We start from the raw sequence: 25193 nt of genomic DNA on the forward strand, positions 1-25193 counted from the left end.
TCGCACATTTCTGGGGTTATGACTTAAAAGGTTTTACGGGAGCTTTGTAAGAAATAAAGTTATTACAAAGGCTGTGAGTTGAGGGTCTGAATGCACTGCAGTGGTGTTTCATTTTTACACGTGAGAGCTAATGGTTTGATAACATTTATATACAAGAAATACTACTGTTTAATTGGTTTAGAAGTGAATTGGAAGAATATAATAACTTGAATGCTGGGCAGATATTGTCTAATGTTGCTGGTATACACATTAAATGGAAGAGTTTACTGGGGCATGTTTGTAGCTTTTTGATATTTCTTGGTGAGAAATAACATGCTGTTATGATGAATGATACTGAGAAATGAATGGCTGGAATTATCATGTTGTTAAGGAGTAACTTTTGGTTTACTTTGTTATACAGTGTTTGGAGTGTGTAACATTTACTAAACTGACTGAAATTTGCGTATTGTAGAGCTAGTACAAATGCCACCTGATAGTGTGGCATTTCTACAGACTCACAGGTATTTTGTATTGCTTTTTTTGTATAGTATACAAGTGCTCCACTTTTGGGGATTTGAAACGAGTAAATGATAACCTTTTACACTTCCCAGGTAACATGAATGTAACCTTGCAGAAGCTAACACACTTACTTGTACCTCAGGAAGACATGAATGTAAGCGGTTTACATGGACTCATATGTGAGTATTTTGTGAACAGTGTAGCATTTCTGCTTTGCTGACCAGATGACCCAGCCATTTCCTTAAAGAGGAAAGTAAGTCAAGATGATAACGTTGAGATGGTACGTACAGCTACGGAGAAATGGACTCAGCCTTGGTTTGAGCCCAGAGGTACTGCAGCAGAAAGAGAATTTGAGTAAGGGAGTTCAGTTAGGTATCCTAAACAGAGGCATTTATTCAGGTAGTCGATGAACCATAAGTGACAGTTTGAATCCACACTGAAAAGTGACAAGACAACACTGTCAGAGACCTTTGTTGGGTAATAAAGACTATTCCTGTTATATTACCATTTCCATCTGCTGCATCACATTATCAACAGTCACACCACTGTAGAATGAAATATTTTCCTTGATTTAATTTATTCTGGAGTTAACAGGTGTTTGGGAGACTATATCCCCAATAATGTCCAAAAATGAGGAAGGCATGACTATGCTATTTGTTAAGATTTTACAGTAAAGTTCTAAATATTCTTCCAGAATAGCTGGCAAAACTAATGACTTATTACATAATCTTCAACACCAAAGAAGAAGCTTGCATGCAACTAATGACCAGCTTGTCCACACCTCCACATCACAGGGGGAACAGTTTAACAATCCAATAACACATCGAATTCTCCAGATATAATGAATAAGCTTGAGTCCAACCAACCAATGGCCCTTTTGTCTAAAGCTCCACAAAAAAAAAAAAATGTCTTTTCGAACTTACCACACCATGGGAAGACTTGCAGCCAGCTAAGGACTCTTTCTCAAACACGCACATCAAAGGAAGCACTTTTTACCCATCCAATAACCCTTATCCAACCCTGAACACCACATGAAGTTTGTAAATTCAGGAAGCAGAAGGGTAAATCTCACTAGCAAGCATAAAAAAAGATTCTCAGCAGAAGAAAGGCCTGCTTCTAGGGCACTCATGAACATTGTTCCTTTGAATATTCATACAATCGTTCATTTCTTGTGATATTCTTCTGTTGAAGCCTCTCTCTCTTTTGTACGCTATAACAGGGAAAAATATGCATCTCAATGTTTCTACCTCTGTTAAGAATGTTTGGTGCAACCTTCATTTCATATGTCTTATGGTTCTGAGGCAGACTTTGTATGGTCTGCTGACAGCATCTTGCAGAAGCACTGAATCATTTAAGAAGCCCAAAAGTGTTTTGTGAAGTTTGACACCACCACACAAAAACAAGCCATTGTGAGAAGGCTTTCATGGAAAGACTACAGTACTAAGTACATGCTTGTGAGATTATTTGCTGGCTTGGTTTGTGTGGTGGTGGTGAACGTCACAGTGCCCTTTTGGATTTGTTTTTGTGCCTGTGGACTACTGCTTGTTCATTTAAGAAACCACTCAAAACTATATCACTGGACTGATCTAGGTAGGATAAACAGGGAATTCCTGTATGGTCTGAGGGCACTTAACCACCTGTCTTGGTGTTAGTTAAAAATACTTTTAAAATATTACACAGAAACACGCTATATTTTCAATGCAACAACAACTAGACAACTGTGTGTGGTATTTGTATGTGTGAACAGTTTAATAGCAAGAAAGAACTGGCAAAAACATGGAAAACCTGAACTGTTATATCCAGCTACTACATGGGAGCTGATATGGGCCTAAGGCTGTTTACTTACCAACAGACACAGTGAAGAAAAGTTGCTGTGAAGCAGACAGTTGGGAATACATCATCCCTATGTATGGTATCTACTATAAGAATCTCCACAATGCAAGAACCACTGTTATTTTTATAAGTTTATAATTTTTCCTCCCAGGAAAACACAGCAGAGCTGGAATAAATGTAAGTAGTAAAGTGTTTGCAGCTGCTGATTAGCATGGTGTGCGGAGGCACCAGTATTAATTCCAGATATTACTTTTATGGTGTGGCAATGCTTCACAGCCTAGGACAACAAGCATGGAAGGGCTTTTTACTTATTTTTTAATTCAGGACACACCATTAGTGCTTTCTACTGAGGGACTGCAAATTCAATTTAATACAGAGATGCCAAACTACCATCTCTTGCTGAGGTTACCACAGTAAGCCTGAGGCTGTGCTGGGTCTCAGGCCTAGTTTCGCCACTTCTGTTTGAGGAAGGTGAGGAGATCTGGCTTCTATGTTTGGGACATAGTTCTGTGTTCACACAGGCATTCAGTCCACATACCCATCTCACTCTGCATCCTGCTCGTTGGGTTTTTCCGATGTTCCTCGATGTGTACTGTCATCTCTTCTCGGGAAGCAGTTATACATGGACACTGCATACACTTGTACTGATCCCGTGTGTGCTCCCAGAGTATCCGGCTGTTAGTTGAATGGCCTGCAGTAATGAACCAAAATGAGGGGGTCAGAATAGTGGAAGCCACTTAATTATTCAAGGGCCATATGCTGTTATGGAATCACTCTTCTGGGAAGTAAATGGCAAAATAACATGTAAAGCTTTAAGGGGCTTTCAAAGCATTTCAAAGTACAATGCACCGAGTTAACAATTGGCATTGCAATAACCTCTGAGACAGATAGCACTAACCAGACAGCTACGTCTCAGTGATCTGTATGGATAACTGTTTATAATACACATTCCTCTTCATAAGCAGTAATATGTGCAACTTCATTAACACTCTGAAAAAGCAGAGCTGGTGGGCAGTATGAAAATTAAACATGAATACCTGACACATTCTGCACAGGTGTGTAAAATTAGACATTCTGTGCACGTGTTAAAATCCACAAAATGCAGCTAGTCAAATTGCACATTTAAGTACAACATAAACAGCACAATTTTCTAACAAAACTGAATACAACTTACAGATCTTCCTCAAATTTCACTTCTGTCACATGGAGCAGAACAGACAACAGTGCAATTTAAGTAACCATTACTAATACATGGGTTAGTACCTCCACCTCTAGCAACAAACATGCAGGTTCTACTCTTGCACAGAGACTGGCGCCACAGCACAACATCTTAGCACCCTACAGCACTACTTCAGAGGAGTATGGGTCGTCAGGGTGTGGCACCTGTTAGATGACATGGGGAACTAAGTTTCTGTCAAATTTTTCTGATGGTAATACAGGTAAACTTACAAAAAATCCCATAGTAACCGTAGGAAAGTTTAGGCAAAGTATATGAATACAATCAAAAACATGTTATTCAGAGGAACGAGGCATGCTTGAGAGTTCTGACAACAGTGTGCATACAAATGAGCAATGATTTGTCTAAAATAAATTAGATGACATCCAGTATCTTCATTTCAGTAGGTTTTTTTTCCACATAATCCTGTACTACAACTTGCCACCCAAAGCAATGAAGAGGCAGTTGTCAGTAGATGACCCCTCTCTCTTTTTCTACACACACACATATATTATACCATGTGCCTAGTTCCCCAGTTATTTTAATTTTAATATTGTCCGGTCATAAATTTTAGTATAAATAAGTTAAATAAACAAAACTCGCTTAAATAAGCAATAGAACTTTTTTGCTTATTTTTAAAACGTCTTCCGTTGCTGTTTAAATTTATTTACATAGTTACAGTGTTTTAAAAAGCAACGGAGAAAGAGATCTAGAAAGCTTTGTTTTACAAGTCTTAAATAAGTTTTATTGTCAGTTTTTAAAATAAGCAGCGGAGATGTCCGTTTTTTATTTGTGTTTAAAAACTCGCTTGTTATTTTCCATTAACTCATTTAACCAGACAAAAAAAAAGCAACGAGATTTTTATCTCCTCTCGCTTTTGTACACAGTGCTCTGATGTGCTGCTAGCGCAGGCGCAGCAGAACTGGAAATGCCTGACATGGAGAAGTATACAGAAAAGGAAGGGCATGCCATTATTTAAGATAAGTTTATATTTAAGAAAAGTAATTCTTTCTATATAATAAATATAATATGAGTATTGGTGTGGGTAATGCTAAGTATTTTAATTCATAGTTTGTTTTAAATCCGGCTTACTCGACCAAACCCTATATTAGTTCCCCTACAACTGTTCAAAGCAAAGCTGAAGCAGAAATCATTCAGCAATCTTGAATAACGTCTTGGCAGATTAAAAAATGTTATAAATGGCACTGTAGCAACCTAACACTAACTTAGCTATAACAGTTTGTGGTTTACAAGAGATTCAGCATTCAAATCAGCAGCTACTACACCAATTCACTGAAAGCCCACTTACAAGCAAGTAGTAGCTCAGAACTGGTGAAACAAAGCTTTGTAAATCTGGAAGTTACAATGATGAAATAGTATAGCTGTATTTCAACAGACTTGGTAAGCACAGATAAATAAAAAGGATCTCCTCTGCTGTACCATTAGAATTTTGAATGCACTACAGCATGATCCTCTCCAATGACTCTCTCGTTTCATTTAAGCTTAATAATTAATCTTAGGTTAAGGGAAAGTAACTCATTATAATACACTTTTTCTAGAACACAGAACTGCAATGCTCCATTGCCCGACACATGTAAATGCAAACAAACTGCATTTGGGTTATCCACAACTTTTTGTTTTTTGAAAGGTCAGTTAACTCTTCACAGTTTTCAGCACTAAACTGATGATGCGCTGTTATCAATCTGGTCTTTATTCTCACTGTTGGGGGTTGGATCCAATCCATCGGATCTGTCTTGGCCACTACATCAGTTCGAGGTTCTCGGCTTAGCTCGTGGGCATTTTTCCCTACCACCTCAGATCTCGTTTGTCAGCCACACAGCGAAGAGGTTTCTCCTATTATTAGCTCTGGGGTAAGTACTGAATTTTTCTCAACTGTCTTTCCTAGATTTAGCTTAAAATTACCTTTTTACCTTTTCTCTTTCCTAAAGCTCAATTTCTTTGAGCGACTGTTCCCTACCCCGTTTATCACCTGTTTTATTTAGACAGTGTATAACTCTTGTGCTTTTTTTTTTTAATTAGAGGACATCCCCTTTTCCCCCCTTCTTCTCATCTGTTTTACTTAGAGGATGACTACATTTAAAAAAAAAAAAATTCTGTCTACTGCATATTCCCCTAGTGTATTTGACTGCATGTGTTTGTTTGGTCGCCACAGCGGAGCTCCAGTCTGCTAATGATTAGTAGTTGATTTTTACGTGACGAGTTACCAGCCCTGATGCACAACCTTCAACGAAGGTACGCCCATTCACGCATGTCTCCACGCAGAAGATGCTCTAGCTGAGAATCGAACCGGACAGCGTCTTACTGTGAGGCGACAATGCTACCGCAGCACCACTACCGTGTGTTGCTCTGTATTTTTCTCTACTTGTAGTTTCCCTGGTGATGTCACAAAAACAGGAAGAAAAACCACTTGGATTTAAAAAATGTGGGAAGAAGATGCTCCTTAACAATACACACACTTTGTTTCTGTATTGCTTGGGACCTCTTCATCTCCAGGAATCTTGCTCCATGTGCCATGGCTTTAATCAAAGAGCACTTATGGAGCACAAAAACAAATTGATTTTAAAGAATTTATTAAAAATCCCTTTTTCAGAGGCAATTACGTCCGAGTCCTCTCCAAAAATTTCGGAAAAAAAACACTAAAACGACTTTCTCTGGATCCGAAAACTTCACTGGAGCAGAGTTCTAAAACTCCTTGACTGCTTGTTCCACCAGTTTCTTCAGAGCAGCCAGTGGCAGCCAGATCCAAGACAGTCACAGAGCCATCAGAACCTTTGGCTCTGCCGTCTTCAGCTCCTACAGAAATTTGATATCGGAGCCGTTCCCCTTCCCTAGAACCAATAACTTCATGGCTCCCATCTCCACTATTAGCCAAGTCCAGATCTATTACATTGTCTACTTGGTCTACCAGGAGCTTATTTGATGAAGATGTGGGCAGGGTTGTGCAAAGGCTACTGAAGACTGTGGCCCTGGCCAAGCTTTTGCTGGATCCGAGCCCAAAGGAATCAGAGCCAGAAGATTCCAATCATCAGATTGTATCCGTGTTGGCTCCAGGGCCTTCGGTATCCTTGGAGCAGACATCTGCCATAAGCGCTTTCCTCCAGTTGGAGCAGGACACCTCCAGGAGTCAACACTCCCCAGTTGGATTCTCAGAGCCAGCGCGGACTTCCCGGATCCGACTTTGTCTCTCGGGGCTTCGGCACAGGCGAGTTCTGTTCCTACCTCTGGCTCAGAGCTTCTGTCCTTGGTGCTACTGATACCATTGGCTCCGACAATTTCTTTGTCTGATCCGGGGGACTCCTCGGAGTGGGGGCAGTCTGCCTTTGAGGTTATGAGGAGGGTTTTGACTCTTTCCAAGTCAAAGCCACAATCTACATCGGATCTTCCTCCCACTTCAGGTTAGTTGTCTTTCTGTTCTCAGCCAACCCTTCCACAGGATCATGGAGACTCCTGGCCTCAGGATGTTCACCAGGGGACTCCCCCCTTCTGAAACCTCCCCAGACTATCCCACTGAAAAGATCCCTTGGAAGAGGACCTCCAAGAGGAATCATCTTGACTTCCATTGGGGAGTCTATCACATAAGATACTGACCTTGATGAGGTGGAAGGGTCCCAACGGTCACCTCCTGAAGATGTCTCCTTTGGAGACATCCTCAAGATATTAAAACAGAGAGGTGACTGCCAGTCCATCAGCCTTTCAGCTGAGGAGACAGTTAAGGCTCTCGAGTGTCGCCCTTCCACCTCTTGGGTGACTACCTCAAGGCCTTAATCTCTCAGAAGACCTAAGAGACCCCAGATACCATATAGCCTACTCCCAAAAGGTTAAACAAAATATATAACTGCTTCAAAAGATAAGGCTTTTTTTTAACTAAATGTGTAGCAGTCAATGCACTGGTCATGGCGGCGGCCACCAAGAAGGAGCTATCGTAGACCAGCTCTTCTATCCATCCACCTAATAAGGACTCTAGGTTGATGGACAGATATGGGAAGTGGGTATTTTCATCAGTGACCTTTGCATTTCAGTCTCTGAATTACCTTACCCACTTTACTGGGCTACAGATGGACCTGTTGAAGGAATTTACAGACTCCCTCCAAGGAGCTGTAGCTGATGCAGTAGCAGATAATGTTAATGCTCAGCTCACCACCCTCAATTCGATTGTAAACTCTTCCATGAGGCTCATATCTTATGCAGCAGACGGAACGAGTAGGGCTGCAGGTTCAGGTACTGCTCTTAGGAGACGGGCCTGGATGCACCTTTGCGATTTTGTGGAGCCCTTCAAGTCTTCCTTCGTTAATGCCCCTTTTGATGGCTCTTCTCTTTTTGGGCCTAAAGTGAAGGAAATGCTCACCAGCTGTGAAAAGGAAGGCAAGACCTTGTCTGCCATTAGAGTACATTTTTTCCATACCTACCAGACCCTTCCCTAAAGATCAGAGAGGTAGTGGGAAGATGTGGTTCAGAAAAATCCCAGAGGTCTTTCCAAGACACACAGGGTGAAAGTTCCCCCAGGGGCAGAGGGGGAGAACAACAATGGAAGATGTCACTCTCGTGGCAGAGGAGGCCCACACAATCAGGGCTCCAGAGAATCCGTCTTTAAAAGGCCCTTTCAGGGCTCCTGAGGGATCTGGGAAAGACTGTCCAAGGTACCAGACATCAATACAAGGCCCACTTGCACATAAATGTTCTAGAGATGAGGGCGGTGCTTCTGCCATTGCAAGCATTTCAGGATTTCCTCCCTCTGGATACAATAGCAATTCAGTCAGACAATATGTCAGTTGTCTGGTACATAAACAAGGGGGAACCAGATCTTGTCCCCTATGTCAAGAAGCCGAGGGTATGGCAATGGGCAGAGGCCTCCAACCATTTTCTCATAGCAACACACATCAGGGAGATCCAACGTGATTGCAGACAAAGTGAGCAGAGCCACTCTTTGACCGCACAGGTGGTTCCTCAATCAGAAAGTTGCAGAAGAGATCTTTCAGAAATGGAGTCAGCCTTGCTGTGATCTTTTTGCATCACTCATTAATGCCAAATGCAGCAGCTACTTTTCCCTAATCCCCACAATGGGGAAGTCACCAAGGGATGCACTTGTTCATGACTGGCCCCCGGGACTTCTATATGCTTTTTCACTGATACCTCTAATCCCTAAAGCCCTACAGAAAAGCAAGCTAGTTGGAGACCAGAATCATCTTAATAGCCCCCTGCTGGCCTCGACAGACATGAATCCCCTTTCTTCATATACCATGGATTCTGGACCCAGCTCCAGATCTTCTGATTCATCCATTGGGAATGGTTCACCCCAGCCTAAACAATCTCAAACTTACAACTTGGCTGCTCCACTTCCCATGAGAGCTACGTTTCCTTTACTATCTTCTTCAGTTAAACAAATTTTGCTATCCTCTCATAAAATGTCCACACGGAAATCGTACAAAAGCAAATGGGAAAGATTTGTAGCTTAGTCAAATACTAATAACATAGACCCATTCATAGCTCTGTTACATTCTATCCTGGAATTTTTTGCCAAATTGTTCATTGCCAAATAAGCATATGCGGCTACGATAAGAGTGCAGTTAGCAGCAATCTCCAATTTTCATATAGAAGAAAATGACTCTGTTGTAATTTCAAACAAACTTTGCAAAGCATTTCTTAGCAGAACAACTTTAATTTGACCCCCATATAGAAACCTAGTTCCAGCTTGGGACTTGAATTTCATTTTATCCAAAGTCATATCCTCTCCTTTTGAACAAGCGGCTATGTGCGAGCTTAAATACCTTTCATGGAAAACACTCTTTTTAACAGCTATTACTTCAGCAAGGAGAGTTTTGGAGTTGCAGGCCCTATCTTCCATGCCTCCTTACATAACTTTCCACAAGGACAGATTCTCTCAATGCGCTAACCCCTCCTTTTTACCTAAAGTAGTCTCAGAGACTAACCCCAGTCAGTCTCTTGACTTTTCTTCTTTCCAAATTTTCAAAACAAAGGGGAGTACACTTTACATCTTCTAGATGTTCATAGACAGCTACGCTTTTATTTGCACAGAACATCAGAATTAGGAAGTCAGATCAATTATTTGTCTCCTATTCAAAAACTCGGACAGCAGAACCAGTTTCTAAAGTAACACTATCCAACTGACTTTCACACTATACATCTTTCATTTACAACTCTAATAACAAGACTATAACAAATGTTAACAAAGCTCATTCCACCAGATCAGTATCTGCCTCTACAGCTTTTCAAGCTAGATTACCTTTGGACAGCATCTGTGCAGTGGCAACTTAAGCAAAGCCGCATACCTTCATTACTCATTACAAGTCATATTTGGCCTCCAGGAGTAGAGCTTCCTTTGGTTCTATGGTTCTGAAGAATAGTCTACCATGAGGCACACAAGAAGCAGGTAGCTACGGATGAGGTCCCAACAGTGAGAATAAAGACAAGATGTGGGAGAAGAGGCTGGACTCTGCCCTTCTGAGCTGGGAATTTCTGGTTAAAGGTTTACAGTGCCTGAATATTTTAACTGTATCTTACTGAAATTGATACACCTTGTTTGCTGTAGCATAGAATAGATCCAGGCCTGCTGAATCTAGCTTTGTTTATATGCTTGTTTGTTTGCTTGTTATTTCCCTGGAACGCTAATTCCACCTAATACGCGCCTTCTCAGCGCTTCTGTGGATCACTAGTGATATCTGCATTACTTACTGTACTTATTTCCTTGTTTCACTTGAAAGAAAGTTACTGTTTGTCGTTTTGCATTTAAGTTACCTGTAACACATTGCACTTAAGTTACCTGGCACTTGCTCACTAAAGCAATTATATAAGTCAGCACTACAAATTAAAAGCACTACACCCCTCACTCCCCACTGGCCCTTGTTTTCAATTATTATGGAATTCCCAATATTATTCTAGCATGTCCAAAGGTCAGTTATCAATCTCCTCTCCGGTCCAGCTGGTGAATCTGGGAATCTTGAGGCAATGTTACAACTGCCTCATGTACACAGACAACGCTCTCCTCCTCCCAACAAACTCCAACACATGTGAGAGATGCAACCATATAGCCAAACTGGAGGCTAAGTTCTCTCAACTCAGTACTGGCATAACCAGTCAGGAGGAGAAGGAAACCACACATTATAATTCCAGTCTCACATAGACCTACCCCGACAGCAAACCAAACACATAATCACACAAAAACATACTCGGAGGCTCTAAATAAAGATCTGCCTAAGCAGCAGAGACCTCCAAAGCAGACACCCAAGCAACCGCTACCCCAAAACAAAACACGTGCAACACATATCTCACAAAGCCAGTGTGCCGAACAGTCACAGCCCTTAAGACTAAACAACACACCTGATACACTTGTAATAGGTGACTATCGTCAGGCACACTGACGTCCCGCTCACCAGGTTGAACAAGGAGAGGGTCATAGTGAGCAGCCTGTCGGGCACTAGGATCCGCCACATAACACAAGCGCTCAGGTCACCCCAAGGCAAGTACAAATATGACTCAGTCATTGTCCATGCTGGTGTGAATGACCTGAGACGTACCTCCCTGGACTACATGAAGAGAGACATAAAGGAGCACTCTGAGCATGTAGCCCAGGCCAGTATGACCCTGACCTTGAGTAGCATCTTACCCTCACCAAGAATGATGCCACAATATGAAGACAAGATGATCAATTTCAACAATTGGCTTAAGTACTGGTGTCATTCAAAGGGGATCCAATGCCTGTCAGCTTGGGATGATATGCTCGACAAGCCACGATGCTTCGCTAGGGTCAGCTTGCACCTGTCACCCCTGGGCTTTCGGATATTGGCAAAGGCTCTTGCTACCCCCATAGTGCCTTTTTTAGGCAAGGCTCAAAAGACAAACCCACCTCCATAGGTATCACAAGGGATAAGAAACTAAGAGTAATGCTGCTCAACGCCAGAAGTCTAAACCTCAAGATGCACGCACTCGAAACTCTCCTTAGCATGGAGAACATAGATATCTGTGCAGTAACAGAAACCTGGTTCAGGGCTCCCGAGAGCACCCCAGCACTACCAGGTTATACCTCATACCATGCTTTTCAGCCCCAAAACTTGGACCGAACCACAAAAGGAGGGGGAGTATCGATATTCATCAAAGATACCCACACCTCCAGGTTGGTGGCAAAGCATGAAGCATCAGAGACTATCCATGTGCAACTAACAGTGGGTAAAACTGCCTTCCAGTTTATAGCCTGTTACAGACCACCCTCCCAAACCCAGGAACCCCACTCGGCCTTCCTGAGAACACTGGAAAACATGAAGGTCTCTCCAAACACCATTATATTGGGTGACTTCAACTACCCAAACATAGACTGGGAGCATTACTCTAGCTCTAACACCCTAGCCCAAAGGTTCCTAGAATTTATAAACTCAAATGCTATGGAACAACTTGTTACCACTCCCACAAGAGGGGAAAACATACTGGACCTGATCATCACCAACATGGGGACTCTATGCTCCAGACCAGAAATGTATCCCTCACTGGTAAGATCAGACCATAAACTAATCTCACTGGATATTCACATCCCGACCCCACCCCCTGCCCAGAAAACCACAGTGAAAAACTTCTCTAAAGCAAATTTCACACTCCTCAAAACTGAGGTGGAATCCTTCAAAGCCCCCGGGCCTGTGGAAAATATGTCCCAGACCGCAGAATCCTTTATAAACGCATTCTATGAACACCTTCAGGAATGCATGGATCATGCGATCCCAAATAAAACCAAGACCCAATCCTCCAAAGGCAGACGTCCTGTCTGGTGGACCCCAGCCATAAACAAACTATACAATAGAAGGAGGAAGCTACTAAATGATAGAGCAAAATCCCAAAAAGGGAAGGCATCACTGATCAATATTAGCAAAAAACTACGGGCACTCATAAAATTGTCTAAGGCCAGCTTCGAGAGAAAAATTGCACAGGACACTAAGGATAATCACAAGGCTTTCTTTAGTTATGTTAGGAACCTGGGTGGTAATTCCCAGATATGCTCAGAATTAGTCCAAAATGACAAAAAATACACTGAACCCACAGACATTGCCAACATCCTAGCTGACAGGTTCAGCGCAACCCCCCCCTCCCCACCAAAAGGGCAAATATCTATCCCAGCAGAGTGCTGCCCCCCTGACATCTCAGATGCTCAGGTAACAGCCGCCCTCTCCAAAGCAAAAAACACAGCATCAATGGGACCAGACGGTGTCCCGGGTTGCGTCCTACATGAAATCCAAGAAGAGCTAAACCCAAACATAAAACTACTGTTCAGTCTCAGCCTTACTACAGGATATGTGCCCAAAGAGTGGCGTACAGCAACAGTGGTCCCTCTCCATAAAGGTGGTGCCTCAACGGATCCTGGAAACTATCGCCCCATAAGCCTGACTAGCTTGGTCTGCAAAGCTATGGAAAGGATCATCATGGACCTCATAAATAAAGATATTGGGGACCTACAGACACTGGATCCTACCCAGTTCAGCTTTGTTAAGGGCAGATCCTGCCTCTTAAACCTGGTTGATTTCTTTGAAAGTCACCAAGGCCATTGACGAGGGGAAGGTGGTCCACACAGCCTACCTGGACCTTGCAAAAGCCTTCGATACAATATCCCACTTGGGCATTATAGATAAGCTCACCAGCTTAAATATAAACCCCTATGTCACTAGATGGATTGCAAACTGGCTCAAGGACAGAACCCACATGGTTAGAATTGCTGGAGCCATGTCAGACTCCAAACCAGTTACAAGTGGTGTCCCACAAGGCTCAGTCCTGGGACCTCTCTTGTTCGGTATATATTTCTCGGAGGTACAGGCCAACATGGAAGGACTGTGGCTGACCAAGTTCGCAGATGACTGCAAACTGGGCACCATAATCGACTCTCCAGCCGACACAAGCATCCTCCAAAATGGCCTCATAGAAACAGACAACTGGTGCCAGAGCCATGGCCTCAAGCTAAATGCCAAAAGTGTATAGTCATCCCTTTGGCAAAACAAAGTGCCCACAAATTACCACATAGGTGGTAATCCATTAAGTACAGAAGAAGTAATTAGGGACCTGGGGACCCAAGTTGATAGCAATCTTTCATTTGACAACCACGTGGCCAAAGTGGTTAGAAAAACATTTTATATAGCCCACCTAATCATGAAGGGATTCACATCTAGATCAGGGGAGGTCATCGTGCCTCTTTACTCATCCCTCATCAGAGTACAATGCCCCTTTTGGGATGTACCTTACCAGACACCTGCAGCAACTGGAAAGACCCCAAAAGTACCTCACCAAGAGGATCAAAGGGCTCAAACAGATGCCAAATGCTGCCCGGTTAAAGAAACTCCAGCTCTACTCAGTGGCATACCGCCTGTTCAGAGGCGATCTGTGCCTGACATATAAAGCCATGTCCAACCCGGAATTAATGGACATGCTGCACCTCAGAAAATCCAAATCCCATCGAGCTACGTGCTCGAGAGACTTGAACCTCAGCACTGAAATAAATAGGACATGCTGGAGGGACAGATTCATAACCCAGAGGCTCCCTTCACTCTGGAATAAAATCCCAGTCCAGGTTAGGCAGAGTCCCTCATTGACTCTCTTCAAGAGGAATCTTGATGAGTGGATGGGAGATCGTAGGTTTACCCCAGGTATCACTTCTGTGTCACTGTTAGACAGAGGCACAGTATACTAACCTCGAAAAAGGGCATAGCAAAATAAATTTAAAATGGGTGGCGAAAGCCAAACACATTCTGGCTAGGCTTATAAATGCCCTAGGGCAGATAGCCTAGTATGAACCTATGAACCTATTGACAACATCACATAACGAAGTTATGTACTTACCATAACGTTTTATGTGTGTTCATAGGTGTGTACTAGGCTAATGGCCCTGGAGCCTTTACAAGCCTAGCCCATAGGATTACCCTGGCATCATGCCATCCGACCTTAGTTCCCAGTGCCTCTGTCAAGTAGAGCCACTGGAGTGATCCCCGGGGTGAATTTTCTATTTCCCATCCACTCATCATGATTTCTCTTGAACAGGGCCAGTGAGGTGCTCTGTTTGACATGTATGGAAGTCTACTCCATAGCACGGGCAGTCTCTAGGTTATGAACCTGTCCTTCCAGCACATTCTGTTGATTGTGGTAATGAGCTTGAGGTCTCTGGAGCGTGTGGTGCGAAGGGATTGGGATTTCTTTAGATGTAGCATTTCTAACAGAGCTGGGTCAGACATGGCTTTATAAGTCGAGCAGAGATCTCATCTAAGTAGGTGATGAGACAGTGAATATTTGGAGGTTTTTTTTGAGTCTGTCCATATAGGATGTGTTTAAGACCTAGAATCCTCTTTGTGAGGTACTTTTGCAGCCTTTCCAGTTGTTGCAGGTGTCTAGTGAAGTACATGCCAAATGGGACATTGTACTCGATGAGTGGCCTAATGAGGGAAGAGTAGAGGGAGACAATGACCTCTTTCTTCCTGGATGCAAAATCCTTAGTAATGAGATGTGCCACATAGAAGGACTTCCTGACCACAGTAGCAATGTGGTGGTCAAAAGAGAGGCTGCTGTCAACCTGTGTTCCCAGATCTCTTATAACGCCTTCTGGGTTCAGTGGACTACCATCGATGTGGTAATTCATGGGAACCTGTTTTTTCCAAAGGGGATGACAACACATTTTTTGGCATTGAGCTTAAGACCATGGTTCTGACACCAGTCGTCTGTCTCAGTGAGGCCTTTCTGTAGGATGTAAACATCATTTGGGGAGTTGATAACAGCTCCCAACTTGCAATCGTCTGCGAACTTTGTCAGCCACAGTCCCTTCATGTTGGCCTGGACTTCAGAGAAGTAGATACCAAACAAGAGAGGACCTAGGACTGAACCCTGTGGGACTCCACTCGTGACTGGCTGTCAGTCTAACTTGGAGTCAGCTACTTTCACATTGTGGGTTCTATCTGTAAGCCAGTTTGCAACCCACCTAGTAATATAGGGGTTGATGCCTAGCTTACTGAGTTTTTCTACGATTACTAAGTGGGGAATGGTATCAAGGGCCTTGGCCAGATCAAGGTAGGTTGTGTGAACCATCTTGCCTTCATCCACAGCTCTGGTGACTGACTCAGTGAAGTCGACCAAGTTAAGCAGGCATGATCTACCCTTCACAAAACCAAACTGTGTGGGATCCAGAGTTTGGAAATTCCCTGTATCCTTGTTTATTAGGTCCATGATGATGTGTTCCATAGCTTTGCATATCAGACTCATTAGGCTAATGGGGTGATAGTTCCCAGGGTCTGTAGTCGCTCCTCCTTTGTGGAGAGGGATGACTGTAGCAGTGCACCATTCGGTAGGGACAAAGCCTGAGGTGAGGCTGTGATTGAACAGGGAACACAGGTGAGGTGCCAGTTTACACTGTAGTTCATGTAGAGCACAGCCAGGGATATTGTCAGGTCCCATATAAGCTGTATTCTTGGTCTTGGACAGTGCTGTTTTAACCTGTGCAGAAGTAATACTGGGTGCCTGGCGATCTTCTGTTAATGTGATAGGTCCTTTGGGAGGGGAGAGAGGGGTAAAGTTGGCACTGAATCTGTCGGCCAGTATACTGGCAATATCTGTTGGCTCGGTATAGGAGGTACCATTGTGCAGTAGCTCAGAACAAATCTAAGTATTGCCACGGAGATTCTTTACATAACTATAGAAAGCCTTGTGGTTGTCTTTACTATCTGCCACAATTCTGTTTTCAGAGCTAGCTTTAGAGGATTTGATGAGGGAACTCAACTTTTTGTTGAGGCTGATAAGGGAGTATTTCCAGTCTTGGGACTTCACCTTATTCCGCATCAGTTTCCTCCTTCTGTTGTAGAGTTTGTTTATGGCAGGGGACCACCAGATTGGCTTCCTTTTTTGGAGGAGAGCATCTTGGTTCTATTGGGTATGGCGAGATCCACGTTGTCCATCTCATCCTTTACTCCCACAACCCACCCACCATAAGCCACCCACCATAACCCTCCACCTACTTTCCTGGAAGACTCAGTAGCTCTAACTGGATTTTTACAGGACTCTATAGCCTCAGAAATACTAGGGGTTTTTAATATAATGCCACTAGCTAAGCTGAGGACCTCGAGCTGATGTAGTGCCGAAACAGATCCGATCCCAAACAGTGTGAAGAAAGGATGAGATGTACAGCACACATGGCATGTTATGGTAAGTACATAACTTATTTTTTGTGACCTTTAGTCATACATCCACTCTGTCAGATACTGGAATTTTAAACTTGAAAGGGTGAGACCAACTAGGCAGACTCTACTGCAGACTTTGGATCAATTATTGTAAAAGAAAGCTAACTCCTAATGCAAATAAAAATAATGTTATGCAGGACAGCAAGTGCTTCTGCACTCCTGTACTCATATCTACTGTAATTCTGATTATGTAGCTTCAGAGTAAATGCAGAATCAGGAAAAAGTATCTTTCACTTACTCCGAGAACGTGGTGTCTCAGAATAAGTGCATGGTAAATTTCTAGTACTTTCTCTGGTAATGCAGTTGCTCTTAACAGTGTGTGATCTCCAAGTCAGAATAAATCAGTGTGGAGAAGTAGGGGTACAGTTCCTATGTACAGGGGTTGCCACACCTGTAGATGTATTCTGTTCTCTGCCTTCATTCTGATAACTAAACACAGTATTGTAGCTTTTGTGGTCTGAAATGAATGATATAATGACAGATTATTTGAACTATCAACAACTTGCCTTTGATCAACTCTGCTCTGAATACCAGCAGGAGAACCTACATACATACATACATACAGAAATGATGTTTCTGATCCTATCTCCACTAATGCCATCAAGTCCTAAAGGTCTATCTGTTGCCCTCATTTTCATAGGTGCAAACCACCAGGAATATCTGTTTGTATCTTCCTGGTTACCTACCTGCCACAGTTTCTCTAGCTTCTTTTGGGATTGGCTGGTAGGGTAAAACTACAAACCCACCCTTTGAGAGAGGGGGAGACAGACAGGGAAAGATCTGATGACTAGCAGCTCAAATTCCTCCAGTGGATTGTAATGGAACTTAAGTTGCTGGCATCGCTAACAGTTCGGCTACTGGGCTGGCACAAAAATTCCAGTACTTTCATGTCAAATGTATAACATCCTTTTCTATTTTGACCTACATGCACGCACAAGCAATACTTTTACCTTTTTTCATCTGCTGTTCACCTCAGATAACAATGTGATGTTCCTTTCCACTCTTGGTGCTGAAAGATACCAAAAGGGAATATCAAGACCTGGGAAGAGTGTCCGTTATACTGGAGGACATCAGGAGTTTACTTATATTCCTAACAGCCCTTGCTCCTGTTGCCCAGTGGGTGCAGTTAAACATCCAGCTACGCAGACTTGCTTATAAGTGATTGCTTTCACATAACCACAGTGCTTAGTTGGAGTTTAGACACACAGTTATGACCCACAATTCCTGTAGACTGTAGAAAAGTACTGGGCTCTCCCCCATATGAAATTAATATTGTAGGACTTAACTGAGTTATTCCTCACATTCCCAGGATGAATGAAATGACCTCTGCCACTCATTATCCTTCCCCAGCTGGCTGTTCCAGTGCCCAGGCCAGTAGTTGAAACCAGGTCATCTTGAACATAACCAGAGCTTTGTCTCGGTTATGTCATGCAACCAGCTAGCAACAGTTTTGGTTATCGGTAGGTGCTGTTTGTACACTGGTATCCTTCAGCATAAGCCAAACCTGCAATCCTCCAACTCCAGATATAGTTCAGGATTCAGTTCCGCCGACTGAAGTGTAGATGAGATGGCCTCATTAAATAAGGCATGCTAGTTTTTCAATGCAGGACTAGATCATCAGCATGGCAGCTTTATTACTAGACATACTGGCCAGTAATAAAAATGCCATGCAAACTCAGAGTAACACATGTTCCTCTCCCTCCACCAACTGCAGTTGACAACTTCCTATATCAGAGGTTCCCAAAGTGTGAGTCTCAAGACTGATTTTCTTTTAATTAAAAAAAAAAATTACATATTTTTGTAAGGTGTTCTTCTTTAAGAATGCCCTTTGTGTCTGGTCGCACAAATGCAGAAGACGAAAACAGGTCACCAACACCTGCTGTGTCTGTGCAACCAGTTGTTTACGTCTTTGTCTTCCATGCATATGGAATCTGAATTCCAGAAGATGTTTGGACTGCAGACCACAAATGGACAAGTGGTGCGTGTGTGTGTGTGTGTGTGTGTGTGTGTGTGTGTGTGTGTGTGTAAGAAGTAGGTAGGTACAGGTGTGTATGTGTGTGCGCTTGTGTATATGTGCAAGAAGTCTGTGTGTGTGGGCATGTGTGTGTAAGAGGGAAGTGGGGAGTCGTATCTCTCAGTTGTCCAGATTTTTGGAGAATGTCCACATTTTGGTCTGTTTCTCATAAAATTGTGTTTTACTGGCAAATCACTGAGGACTGAAGTCAGAAAATAATGACAGACATTTGAGCTTTAGACTTCATACGCTTCAGAAAATTCATACTAATGCAAAATCTGTTGTTCTATCAACTTTCTAAGTTTGTAAGAACAATATTTAAAAGGTGTCCCTATTTTTTAGTCCTTTGTCGTCGTCCCCCCATTATTTGTGACTTTGTCCAGATTTCGTGCTCTAAGTCTTAACAGGTTGAGAGGTTTTGGGGGTGTATTTGTGTGTCATACCTCTCAACTGTACAGATTTTCACAGAATGCTCATATTTTTGCTTTATATGTTTGGTCTGTTCCTCAAAAACTTTTTTTTTTTTTGACAAAGCAGGTGCATTTTTCAAGGAATTTAGTTTCAATTGCATTTTCAAGGAATTGTGAGTTTAAAGGCAGGAGAAATTTACTGTTGCTCATGCCAAGTCTGTTTACAATGTACAACTTTTTTGTTTAGCAAATGGTATCACTATTGTGGTACAGAATTTTAAAGCAGTGTTAGCAGCACAACAGGTACCATACTTGATTTCTGATGCAGAAGGCTGTGTTCTACTCTACAGAAGTAGATGGATTGCTGACACTATGTTGTAATTTAAGGGGGGGTGGAGTGCTGCAGTCCTGAATATGTCCTCCTTTGGATGAGATGCCTAGTGACTATGAACCTGTTTTCAGTTTGCCATCCATTCCCTATTGCAATATTACCAGCTTACCATTTTTTTAATGTAGCATAGGCAATTTATTCTTCAACGGCAGCAGGCACTGAATTTGTAGGTGAAACACTGAAATATAAAATTGTTTGTTAGCAGCAACCTCTTCATTAGTTACGGATCTCTTTAATGTGAAATTATTTAGATGACTTACTTCTGTAGCGATTGTGCATATTGACTGATACTGGTGGATTGTGATAACAGGAGTTTGAGTGGCCTTTTGTGGTTGAAATGTTCTGAATTGGGTAGTTTTGTCATTATTGGTTCATATGTTTTGTTTCATTGCTTCCTGGAAAATGTTCAAAACTATACATTTAAAACGCGCTCTAACAAGTGGTGCTGTATTATACAAGGGATATAATTTAATATAATCAGGAAGGTGAATCAAAAAACGTTTGCATGGTCTTAAAATTGTGTGCAAGGGACCTATGATTTGAAAACAGACCAAAGGTAAACAATCTGCCACTGGCCAGACACATTTTTTTTGAATGTGGTCTTCAATGCTGTTTCAGTGAATGTGAGTTTCAAAGGGAGAGACATTTTCAAGCCAAGTCTGTTTTCAATGTGAGACTATATTGCTTTGTTTAGCAAATGTTTATCAGTGTTTGTGCTATAAAATTTGAAATGAAAGTTTTAAATCCAAATATCTGTAATCATTGTAAAAGTAAAGCAGAAAAAGTACAGTTGTGTACACTTACCATAAATGTAGATGTTTGAGTGTTTTCACTGTTGCAGTCATCACATCTGAGTTATCCCTGCCAGGATAGCCCTCAGCTGGCCCAAATACCAGAGACTTAGTATTTCTGCGTCGGTTGCTGTCGCTTGAATATTGACATCAGGTCGTCAGTGGTATAAAGTAAGGCAGCCGATGCCATTACATCAGTTTTTCTTGCCCTAACCTGTCAATGAGCCCCCAAAGTAGGAGGCCAGGTTGTGGTGGAAGAACCCCACCAGTGGAAAATAAATACCAATATGTCCCTTTAAAGAAAAGAACAACAAGGAAGAAAGGTAATAAAAAACAAAGGGGGGAAGGAGGGAGGGAAACCAGGACTGCAACAGTGAAGACATTCGAACATCTACATTTATGGTAAGTGGACACACAACTGTACTATGTTCTTTGTGTTTCACTGTTGCAGTCATCACATTTGGGTAGATTTGCAAAGCTGAGGAAAAGGGTGGAGGCAGTCAAGGAAGGTAGGGGCTGGCTAGGATGCCCTGCAAGATTGCAGAGGCAAACCCTGCCCTGGATTTGGACAATGCTTGTAAAAGTGTGAACAGATGTCCAGATGGCAGCCTCCAGGATGTCAATGGTGAGGACCCCTCTGAGGAAAGCTGCAGAGGTGGAGGCTGCTATGCTGGAGCGTGTCCTGACCGGTTGGAGGAGGCTTGCCATGCTGTTTGTAGCAGAAATGGATGCAGTGTGCTATCCAATTGGATATTGTTTGCTTGGAGATGGCTTTGTCTTCTGCCCCTGCAGCAAAACTAACCTGCAATTGATCAGACTTTCTGAAGGGTTTAGTCCTGTCCAGATAGTATCTGAGCTGTCTGTGCACATCTAGAGAGTGCAGAATCTTTTCCCCCTTGTTTTGGGGGTTAGTAAAGAAGGTGGGCAAATTAATGGATTGGTTGAGAGCCACACTGGACACTACCTTGGGCATGAAAGGTGGATTAGTTCTGAGGGATACCCTGTCTGCATTGAAAATGATGAAGGGTTCCACAGCCATGAGTGCTTGCAGCTCAGATACTCTTCTGGCTGAAGTGATGGCAGAAGGAAGGCTGTCTTCCAGTAGAGAAAATTTTAGCTCTGCAGAAGAAGCTGGTTCGAAAGGAGTTGGGGTGAGCGTTTCTAAGACAGAGTTAAGGTCCCAAGTTGGTGTTAGTCCCCTTCTGGGGGGCCTCAAGTTGCTAGCCACTCTGAGGAACTGTTTAATCAGAGGGTGTGAGAATGTGCAGAAATAGCAGAGGCATGAAATTTTATAGAGGAGAAAGAGAGACCACTGTGTAGTAGGTCAGCTAAGTAATCCAGGATGAGAAGGATGGAGGGCTATGCCATATTGACCCCCTTCATCTGGATCCAGGTGCAGAACCTTTTCCATTTATCTGTACAAGACTTTCTGGTGCTAGGGCATCTGGCCTCTCGGATAACCTTCAGAACCTGTTTACTGAGGATGGCAGATTGGTCTGGGGTTAGGGAATAAGCCAAGCTGCCAAACTGAGTGTCTGCAACTGGGGGTGGATGAATTCCCCTTCCCTCTGGGTTAGGAGGTTTGGAATCTGAGGAAGATGCCATGGAGGCAGTGGGGACAGATTGCGCAGCAATGAGTACCAGTGTTGTCTGGGTCAGTCTGGAGCCATGAGAATGGTCTTTGGTTTTTCCTCCCTATTTTGAGGAGTACCCTGGGGATGAGAGGTAGGGGAGGAAAGGCATAGACCGAGAGGTTTACCCAGGGGAAGGCCAGGGCATCCACTTTCCAAGCCATGCAGTCATGCTTCCTGGTGCAGAATTTGCTGAGCTGGTGTTTGGTGTGGGAGGCAAAGAGGTCGACCTTTGGGGTTCCCCATTTCTGAGTTATTAAAAAGAAGGTACTTCTGTTTAGCTGCCACTCAGAAAGCCCTGTCACTGTTACTCTGTATCTTATAGGTTGCGGACAGGCAACTTGTGCTTGGCATACAGAGCAGTCTCTGACCCTGTCCTAATGGAAATGCTGCACATCTGCAAGTCAAATGGGACACGATTCATTCATTCTAGGGATCTTAACCTAGCCTGTGACATTAACAGGACATGCTGGAGTGACAGACATGTCTCCCAGAGACTGCCACTCCTCTGGAACAAACTCCTAATTCACATGAAACAAAGCTCCTTAATGACCCTATTTAAGCATAACTTAGACAACTGGACGGAGACCATAAACTTGCCCTGGGGGTGTCACCTATGTCCCTCTTGGATAAGGGCAATTGGTGCTGATCACAGCCTCGCACTGCAAATCCAGACCATACAATTTGGTCAATAAGGGAACAAAGGTATAACATAGCTAAGCTTATAAAGGCCCTACGACCAATAGCCTAGTAACCTCCTATGAACTGGTCACACAGTAGTTACTAAACAAATGAGTACCAATCACTGGTATTTTAAATACAAGACTGGGTACAATACACCTTACATGGTGTGATGCATAAATATCATGTTTAGTTTACTACATTGGCATGGCAGGGCTCTTTACTGCATAATGCTAACATGATATGCCTATGAAATTTAAATGTACCGAGCTTTTATTATGTTCATTCCCTGAAACCAATTTTGTTTAATGCATATATTTAAAATGTGAAGTTCTGTGGAGAATAACTGCTGACACTAAGGCAAACTACCACAGTAGAAAGCTGTTGTTGAAGTACTTGTTCTCAACTGTTTTTTAATCTTTGGCTTAGGGAGAATATACATGGTACCTTAACTAATGTGGTGGGTAAAAGTGTCTGCTTTTGCAGCCTCTCCTGCAGCATGTTGACTGAATTCCTGTATTAAATAGGGTTTGGGCCCATCTCTAACCTAGTCCACCTTATGAATGTCTCAAATGTATATAGGTCCAGCCTTTACAACATGTACTGTTGTCAGAACTGCTCTAAGCAGACTGCTAATCAATAGCAACTTAGTCCATTACTTGTTTTCCACTCCTAGGCAGTTCTGCTTTACAGCTTCCAACAAATGTACACAGCACTATCATGTTAGTTTAAAAGGCCACATAACTGTGGCATCCCAAGCTCAGTTTGAGCAAACACTTAAGGAAAAGTGTAGAATTAGAGGTTGTCAGGCAAGTAGAATATTAACTTCACCCTACTAACATTCCTTCTTATTGCTCACCCTTTTAACCAATGTTTTAATTAACAGTAGCACTGATATAACTCCTATTAAGCCGCGGTGGTACAGCGGTAGCGTTGTTGCCTCACAACAAGAGATTCTCCTGTTCGATTCTCGGCTGGAGTGTCTTCTGTGTCGAGTCTGCATGTCCTCCCTGTGGTTGAGTGGCCTCCGAAAGACATGCGTGAATGGGCGTGCCTTCGCTGAAGGTTGGGTGTCGGGCTGGCATCTGGGCACCATAAAAAAATCGACTGCCAATCATTAGCAGACCGGAGTTCCGCTGTGGCGACCCCTAACCGGGAAAAGCTGAAAAGACAAACAACAAACAAACTGATATAACTCCTATTAAAAAAAGCATTATGAACAAGCACACCAATTTAGAAGTCTGTCTAGTAACGGTTTCCTAGGGTGAGAACCCAACTTGGGTATGCTTTGCTCTCCTACCTTACACCCCCTTTCCATCTGACATCCCATCATTTCCTTTGTAGCACTAGATCATTACACTCCATATCATAGAACCAATACAAAAATCCATCACTTGCAATCATTTCCTTTCTTCTGCATGTTACAGAAACAGTTCATAGACTCCTCCACCCACATCACTGTCTTATTACCTTACTTCCTCCTGCCCTGTACCACAGAACAAATACATAAAATATACCACCCACATCATAACTCTAGTGGCAGTTCTCAGTTAGTTCAAAGTCTCAGAAGTTATCTCATACCTTGATGTTCTCTTACATCCAGTGACTCTGCATTTAACATCCACTAACTTTTTTCTCATCTCTAAACCTCCATTTTATTTATTAAGGAGTCTGGACAAATCTTAACTTCTATTCTGTATCCATTTATATTAGGTCTTTACTGGCATCAAGGACTTCAGCTGATTCCTTCCTCAGATAAGAAATACAATTACAGTGACATCACTGGTTGCGTCTTTAATTTGTGGTCTTTGGTGGCAGCAAACACTTTTGTCTGCCCTTCACAATTTCGCTAACTCTTTGCAGAGAGTTATACCTCTAATTTTTAATCTTTCTGCTGATCCCCACCCCAACCTCCACAGTTAATTTTTTGCAGACTGTAGTGGCAGCAAATACTACAGTCTGTAGCATCTTCTAAAAAGGTTATAACATTTTTGTAGTGGTTTCTGACCAAATCTTAAGTTCAAACTCATATCCAATTATATTCTGCAGGTTTTATTTGCATCAGGGACTGTGTGGTGGCAACCTATATATATATATATATATATATATATTATATATATATATATATATATATATATATATATATATATATATATATATTTTTTTAAACTTTTGGCCTTCTTGCCCCCCCCCTTTTTTTTTTGGCCTTTGGTGGCAAAAATGGTTCTGTCCTTTATATCCCCACTTAACACTGTGAGCTTTTTCTCAAATTCTTAAGTTCACTCTTGTATCCGCAGTTAGCTCACTGCTCTGCAGTGCACTCTTGTATCCGCAGTTAGCTCACTGCTCTGCAGTGCACTCTTGTATCTGCAGTTAGCTCACTGCTCTGCAGTGCACTCTTGTATCCGCAGTTAGCTCACTGCTCTGCAGTGCACTCTTGTATCCGCAGTTAGCTCACTGCTCTGCAGTGCACTCTTGTATCCGCAGTTAGCTCACTGCTCTGCA

The 25193-nt window shown here is 42.7% G+C and overlaps 1 protein-coding gene across 1 annotated transcript in view; it reads right to left on the bottom strand.

Moving 5' to 3' along the window:
- ZNF414 (zinc finger protein 414) overlaps positions 1-25193 on the bottom strand; it is a 1162011-nt gene that overhangs the window by 207611 nt on the left and 929207 nt on the right. The window contains exon 6 of the mRNA XM_044090610.1: positions 2870-3022. Within this exon, the coding sequence (XP_043946545.1) occupies positions 2870-3022 (153 nt within the window). The remainder of the gene's footprint in view (positions 1-2869; positions 3023-25193) is intronic.

Source organism: Protopterus annectens, chromosome 13.part0 (genome assembly GCF_019279795.1).
Source record: "Protopterus annectens isolate FY-2018-M chromosome 13.part0, PAN1.0, whole genome shotgun sequence".
NCBI lineage: Eukaryota > Metazoa > Chordata > Ceratodontiformes > Protopteridae > Protopterus > Protopterus annectens.